Source organism: Myotis yumanensis, unplaced genomic scaffold (assembly GCF_028538775.1).
Source record: "Myotis yumanensis isolate MYYU_CA2020_CCGP unplaced genomic scaffold, mMyoYum1.0.hap1 SCAF_6, whole genome shotgun sequence".
NCBI lineage: Eukaryota > Metazoa > Chordata > Mammalia > Chiroptera > Vespertilionidae > Myotis > Myotis yumanensis.
This window is the reverse complement of record NW_027223757.1, coordinates 11,163,307-11,170,153: the sequence shown is the minus strand read 5'-3', so window position 1 is coordinate 11,170,153 and position 6,847 is coordinate 11,163,307. Positions and strand designations below refer to the sequence as shown.

The window sequence follows — 6,847 nt, the reverse complement described above, 5'->3', positions numbered from 1 at the left end:
TGGACTCCCGCAGTGCTCTAGGACCCGCTCCTTCATTCAGAAAGACGTCAGAGCCTATATACTCTCCCATTTGGTTTGCAGTCCGGACCCTCCTGGGAGGTGGAAAAAGACTACGACTTCCAGAATGCACTGCAACTCAGCCGGGCGTGGAGCGGTGCATTCTGGGAGTCCTTCCCTTCCGGGGACCAGAGGAAACGCTTTTTTGAATGTGATGCTGGAAACTGAAGCCTTTCGGAGTCGCAGGTCCTTTCCCCAGTTAACTGCGAATCTCTCGGTGGAGAGAGGACCTGTCTGCGTCTCTCGGGCCAGGAAAGGTAATCGACGCCGCGCACGCTCCTCTGCGGGCAGCCGGTTTCACCTGCGGGACCCGAAGAGGAAGCCCAGCCGGGGGTAGCGTGGCCACGGCCGGGTCGCGGGGCCCGAGGTAGGTCCTGACGGCCCCAGCTGTCATTTCCCAGGCCCGGAGCGTTGACCCAGTCGGTGTCTGAGCTGGTTTCGAGTCCTGGCTCGGGACACCGGCGCGAACCTGGGCAGACGTGGCCCTTGCCGCCCCCTCGCCCCTTGCCCACCAGCACTGCCCCCCGCCCTTTCCGCTCCCACCCCGAGCGGCAGGGAGTTCCGCGCCGCCGGGTCCAGCTGAGGCCCGGCCACGGGAAGAGAAACTCGCGTGTGACTTTCTTCCCCCGGGGGGTTGGGGAGGGGGGTTCTTCTAAAACCAGGAACTGTTTTCACTCGTCTGAAGGGAAATGAGAAAAACAAGGACAGCGTAGAAAGTTCTTATAAAACTAAGTTTATTTAAATGGTGGGAATAAACTTAGAAAGTTTATCTTTCTTTTCCTGTTTCCCTTTAAATAGCTTGCAGCTGAATGATAGTCTGTGGTAGGAAGGTTGTGGCGGTGACTGCTTTTTAAAACGTGTTCTCTTAACAAAATCACCACTTGTCGGTAGCTAGTACTTTATTAGTCCACAGACCTCAAAAGTGACTGCTGATTTAGCACAGCTCGTTTTATAAGCCGAATCTCCAAGCGGTGAGATGCTTTCCCTAAAACTGTGAAACCAGAGATTGTACTCCAGTTCTCTAGGCTCTGGAATCGGTGCTCTTTTCTACTCTGCTCAATGGGCCTCTGTTCTTCGGGTTGAGAGTACTGACTGGGTTGGCACTGTAGCTAACCATTTCCTGGCGTGGTGACATGTCTGAGCTAGGGTTTACTCCATGGGGAATAATAATGACACTTAAACTAGTTTGAGATATATTGAGCTCATTCACTGTTAGCTGCCATTGTTAAAATGTGTTTATTTACCCTCCCCATTGTTGACAACTTTAAGGTTCTGTATTCAGATACATCAGTTGATGAGGCTTCCTTGTCTCTTACCTGATTTATCTTCCCTGGACAATTTTATAAATGTTACTTTCTCTCTACCTCAGACCGCACTTTATGAAATAGCTGAAAAAATTATTTTAATGTTCATTATTATTGCTTTTGTTTTATTAGACTCATTAAATTGAAACACAGGGACAATTTGGTTGAGATTTATTAATAAGTTTGTATATTTGAGGAACAGTAAGTACATTGAAAATGTCTTCACCTAAGTAGTCCAGTTTTGGGTAAACTTAATTGTTCCAAATCATTTCATAAAATGCATTTTGTTTTCAACTCTTATTCTCTAGCTTAAATAACATTGTGTTCTTTTCTAGCTGCTGGATGTACCATGCTTTCCTGTGATATTTGTGGTGAAACAGTGACCTCAGAACCGGACATGAAGGCTCATCTCCTAATTGTCCACATGGAAAATGAAGTCATATGTCCATTTTGCAAATTGTCGGGTGTGAATTATGATGAAATGTGTTTTCATATTGAAACTGCTCATTTTGAACAAAATGAATTGGGAAGAAACTTTGAGAGGATCAATACCATACACTGTGGAACTTCAGATAACAGGAAGGACAACACCCAGCAGAGCAGAATGGAAGTTAATTCAAGTATTCATTCACCCTGTGCATCTAATCATCCGAAAATTTCAGCTCAAAGCCTGCCTAAGGATGGTACTTTAGAACATAAAGCCTTTTATTCAGAGAACTTGACTGAATCTAGAAAATTCTTGGAAAGTAAGGAAAAACAGTGTGACTTATCCAAAATAAAAGGATCAATTTATGACACAGTGTATAGTCCTCCTGAATGTCCATTCTGTGGAAAAATAGAAGATTGTACTCAAGATATGGAAACTCATGTGAAAACAAATCATGCCAATCTTTTAGACACTCCAGTAAAAGGTAAAGTGTTCATTTCATATAATAACAACTAATGTTAGTTCCAGTTAACATGTGGTGCCCTGAAAGTTGATTTGTAAATCAGATTACTGCAATCAGATTACTACAAGTGTGTTTTAAAAATCAGTCTATATCTATAGCATTGTTTATTTGCAATTGTTGCAATACAATACAATACAAAATGGGAAAGAAGATACATGCAGGTAACAAATGTTTCAGCTACATTGAGAGTCCTTTTATTACCTTTCTGAAGAGAAAGACATCATCAACTGAATGGCATCTGGACTGTTTCAGACTCTTTTTGTTATTGAGTTCTAATTTGATTTAATTATGATCAGAAAACACTGTGATTTCAGTTCTTGCCAGCATTTGGTGTTTATTTTCCATGTTCCAGATTTTGACCATTCTAATGTGTGTAGTAGTATCTTATTTTAATTTGCAAGTCCCTAATAACATGTGATGGACATCTTTTACTTATTGTTAATTCTCACCTGAGGATATTTTCCCATTGATTTTTAGAGAGAGTTAGAAGGGAGGGGGAGAGACAGAAAGAAACATCTATGTGAGAGAGACACATTGATTGGTTGCCTCCGCACGTGCTCTCTGACCGAGGATTGAGCCTGTACGTGTCCTTGATTGGAATCAAACCCAGGACCCTTAAGTCTGAGGGCCGACGCTGTAGCCACTGAGCCAAACCAGCTAGGGCATGAGTTATATTTTAATAAACACTGCCTCTGTAATTATTCAAAGGGTGTGTATACATTTTTTATGGACACCCTATATATACAGTAGGATATTAGCCATGAAAAGGAAATCCTGCCGTTTGTATCTACCTGAGTGGACCTTGATGGCATTATGCTAAGTGAAATAAGTCAGACATAAAAAAACAAATACTGTACAGTCTCACTTATATATGGAATCTAAAAAATAAAACACCAAACTCATAGAAAAAGATATTCAATTTGTGATTACTAGACACAGAGGTGAATGGTGGGGAAATTGGATGTAGGTGGCCAAAGGTACAAACTTTCAGTTATAAGATATTTAATGAGCTCTGAGGATGTGATATACAATATGATGACTAGAGCTAACACGTCTGTATGGTATATTTAAAAGTTGCTAAAGAGTAAGCGTAAATCCTGAAAGTTCTCATCACCTGGGGAAAAAATTTTTTTTCTCATTTCTATAGGATATGGATACTAACTAAACTTATTTTGGTAATCATTTTTACAATATGTGTAATTCAAGTCATTATGCTGTACACCTTAAACTTATACAGTTATATCTCAAAACTGAAAGAAAAATACTTAGTGTTCTAGCTTATCTTGGTAGGCTCTGTAGCTTTATTATCATACAGATAATATAATTAAACATTTCCAAGTTCTTTCCTAAACTGAGTATGCATATGCTACATCAAATTTTTCCTTTTTGTTTTTAAATTTTCTCTTATATGCTGGTTAAAAGAAGATGGAAGTAGGAAAAGAGAGTATGCTGGAGCATGACTGTAAATTTATATCATTTAAAGTATGGCTTCAAACCCTCACATAGAAGGAACATTCAAACACTTGACATTTCAAGTTGTAGAAATTTTTTGGCAAGAAACCAAACAGTCTTTGACTTGGGGTGAAGATCTAAAAGTTTTCTAAATAAAACCAATTAAATTATATCTCTAATACAGACTGTGATCAACCATTGTACGACTGCCCTATGTGTGGGCTCACCTGTACAAATTACCATATTCTCCAGGAACATGTTGACTTGCATTTGGAAGAAAGCAGCTTTAGACAAGGTATGTTTATATGTTTAAAAATAAGAATGTCATTATTTAATTTCCACTTCCTAGGACACATATCTAATTTTTAGATTAGTGATATAGAGAGAAAAAAAGCATACTGGTCAAAAATAAGTCTGTCCCTTTAAAGTATTCAAATTTAGTTCCAACTTTTTAAAAGAGGTTGGGGTGGTTTTTTTATTTGTTTTAAATATATTTTTATTGATTTCAGAGAGGGAGGGAGAGGGAGGAGAGAGAGATAGAAACATCAACGATGAGAAAGAATCATTGATTGGCTGCCTCCTGCACACCCCACACTGGGGACTGAGCCCGCAACCTGGGCATGTACCCTGACCAGGTATTGAACCGTGACCTCCTCATTCATAGGTCGATGCTCGACCACTGAGCCATGCTGGCTGGGCTTAAAAAGTTTTTTGTTGTTGTTTGTTTTTTTGTTTTTTTACAGAAAAATTGTGAAGAATAAACTGTTGTGACCAACTGAGCTAGAGGTGTGCCTCCAGGGTTTTGCCTCAGAGTACCAATATTTAGAAGACAGTGAAATATTAGGCGGTTTTCAAAATCAATTTGATTTGTAAGTTGAGGCCATTTTTTCAGCAGCTTAGAAGTAACTGAATTTAACATTTGGTGAGCCAAAATTGTTGGTGAACTAGGATGCTGCCATATAGGACAATTTTTAAAAAGAATGTGAGCTATGTGACTAAAAAGTTTTTCAAGTGCCTTTCTAGCTGCTAGCCCAGCTTTTTACATTACCACTTACTAGTTTTATAAGTGACATGAAAGTTTTCCTCTGTGCCCTATTTTTTTTAATGTGGTATTATTTAGTAATCACTATGGTGACTTAGAAGTGGAAATACCCTATATGACTTGCACAGTCCTCCTGAAACAAAATATAACATAAACCCTAAGAGAAACCAACTGTATTTTAATGAATTTTAGTTTTTTAAGGTACATAGATACTACCTGTTAATGCCGGGGCTCAGTATCCAGTGTCATTGATCCTAGTACCAGTCAGTTATCTCCATGGACAGACAGCATTACCTGCTCACTCAGACTAATCCCAAGATGAGAATGAGTGTAGAAAAGATGGAACAGTTTTCTACTCTGTTCTTTATTAACTGTCGTGGAAGAATAACCCTCTGGAGCTGAGTATCTGATAACTCTTACTTTTGTTTATGAATAGACTTTGTATTGGTGCATAAATTATTCTGTCAGCCTGTATTGGGTAATGAGAGAAAGATATGGTCTGAGTATATCACTGTAGATAGCCTCAGAAGTACACTAGAAGTCGTAAATTGCATATCTCCAACAATAGAAGTGGGGACCAAATAGGAAGATGTAGTGGAGGCTTGAGAGATTGGAAAGGAAAGAAAGAATAGTCAAATACATTATTAAACCACCAAATTGGGGGATCAAGAAGATAAGATACTGGCTAGAAGCCAATGGCTAATGGATCTGTGGAACACTGGATAGAGGGGAGACAGGGCAAGATGTTGTACTATAATTAATAACTGTATAATCTAATAACTGTATTTTGCAAACATATTTTTATGCTCTTTATTGTTTCCAGATTTTTTTTAAACCAATCTATTTGATTTGTGTTAATAAAGAACACGAATGAATGATGTGGCTAATTTCTCTAAGTTTGGGTTTCTTCAGAAGATAATAATACCTATCTTCCTAAAGTTGTTATAAGGTTCCAAATGAGATAATAAATGGAAAGTCCTTGTCTCAACCTAAACACTCAGTGAATGTTAGTGATTTAAATGGAGGCTATTCTCTTACAAAAGTAGTTTAAGTTCTGCTAACTTTGTACTTTTGATTTCTGTGACATCATAGGCATGAACAAATGGCAAAATAATAGCAATTACTCCTTTTTAAAATATATATATATATATAAACATGTAATAAATGAGCTTTGATTTCAGTAATTATTTTATTCTAAACACTAAAAATACCTGATAGGCATGGATAGAGCCCAATGTTCTAGAGACCTAGAATTGGCTCACCACCTTCAAGAAGAAGAAGACAGAAAGAGATCTGAAGAATCAAGACAAGAAAGGGAAGAATTTCAGAAGCTGCAGGTACATAAATTATAACTATTATATTTTGATATTTTGGTTTGGTAGAATTCTTAATTTTCAGATATGCTGTCAAGACTTCAGCCTATTTTGTCCTTGTTATTATACTAAATATTTTTTAACATGTATTTTATAGTTCCTAACAGCCACCATTTGTAAGTACTCATTCTGGTCATGTACTAGGGTAAGCACCTCATATCATATCCCAAAATCTTCACAACTCAACTCTCTGGAGAAATTATTTTAAACCTCTTTTTTTTTTTCAGTAGCTTAACTTGCTCAGGATCAGGCAGTATTAAATGAAAAGCTTGGATTCAAACCCATGGTTAAGTTGATGGGGCAAATTAAGAAACCACGATTCATAATATATGGTGCCATGTGGGTACTTGAAATATCAGAGGGAACACTTTGTAAAGTATGCGTTGTCTAACCACTATGCTATACACCTGAAACTAATACAGAATAATATTGAATGTAAGCTGCAATTGAAAAATGAAAGAACAGGTTATATACTTAGGACATAGCAAATCCTTTTATTGTGCATTGTGCATATCATAATTTTCCCAAACTTATATGACCTCTCACTTTTTTCTCAGGCATCTCACACATGGCAATATGGGAGAAAATTTAATTCTCACCTTAGAATATCTGATTTTGGCTATTTTTCTCATTGGTGATTTATTTATTTATTTATTTATTTATTTTTAA

The 6,847-nt window shown here is 37.8% G+C and overlaps 1 protein-coding gene across 3 annotated transcripts in view; it reads left to right on the top strand.

Annotated features, from left to right (window-relative positions):
• The first annotated feature begins 202 nt into the window (after window positions 1-202).
• The window catches only part of ZUP1 (zinc finger containing ubiquitin peptidase 1), a 16,750-nt gene continuing 10,105 nt past the window's right edge, over window positions 203-6,847 (top strand). For 2 of the 3 annotated variants that reach the window (XM_070417535.1, XM_070417536.1), the window contains exons 1-4: window positions 203-314; window positions 1,697-2,272; window positions 3,948-4,058; window positions 6,024-6,142. In XM_070417535.1, coding sequence (XP_070273636.1) covers window positions 212-314; window positions 1,697-2,272; window positions 3,948-4,058; window positions 6,024-6,142 — 909 coding nt within the window. In that variant the 5' untranslated portion in view covers window positions 203-211. The other variant, XM_070417534.1, reaches the window with a different exon arrangement.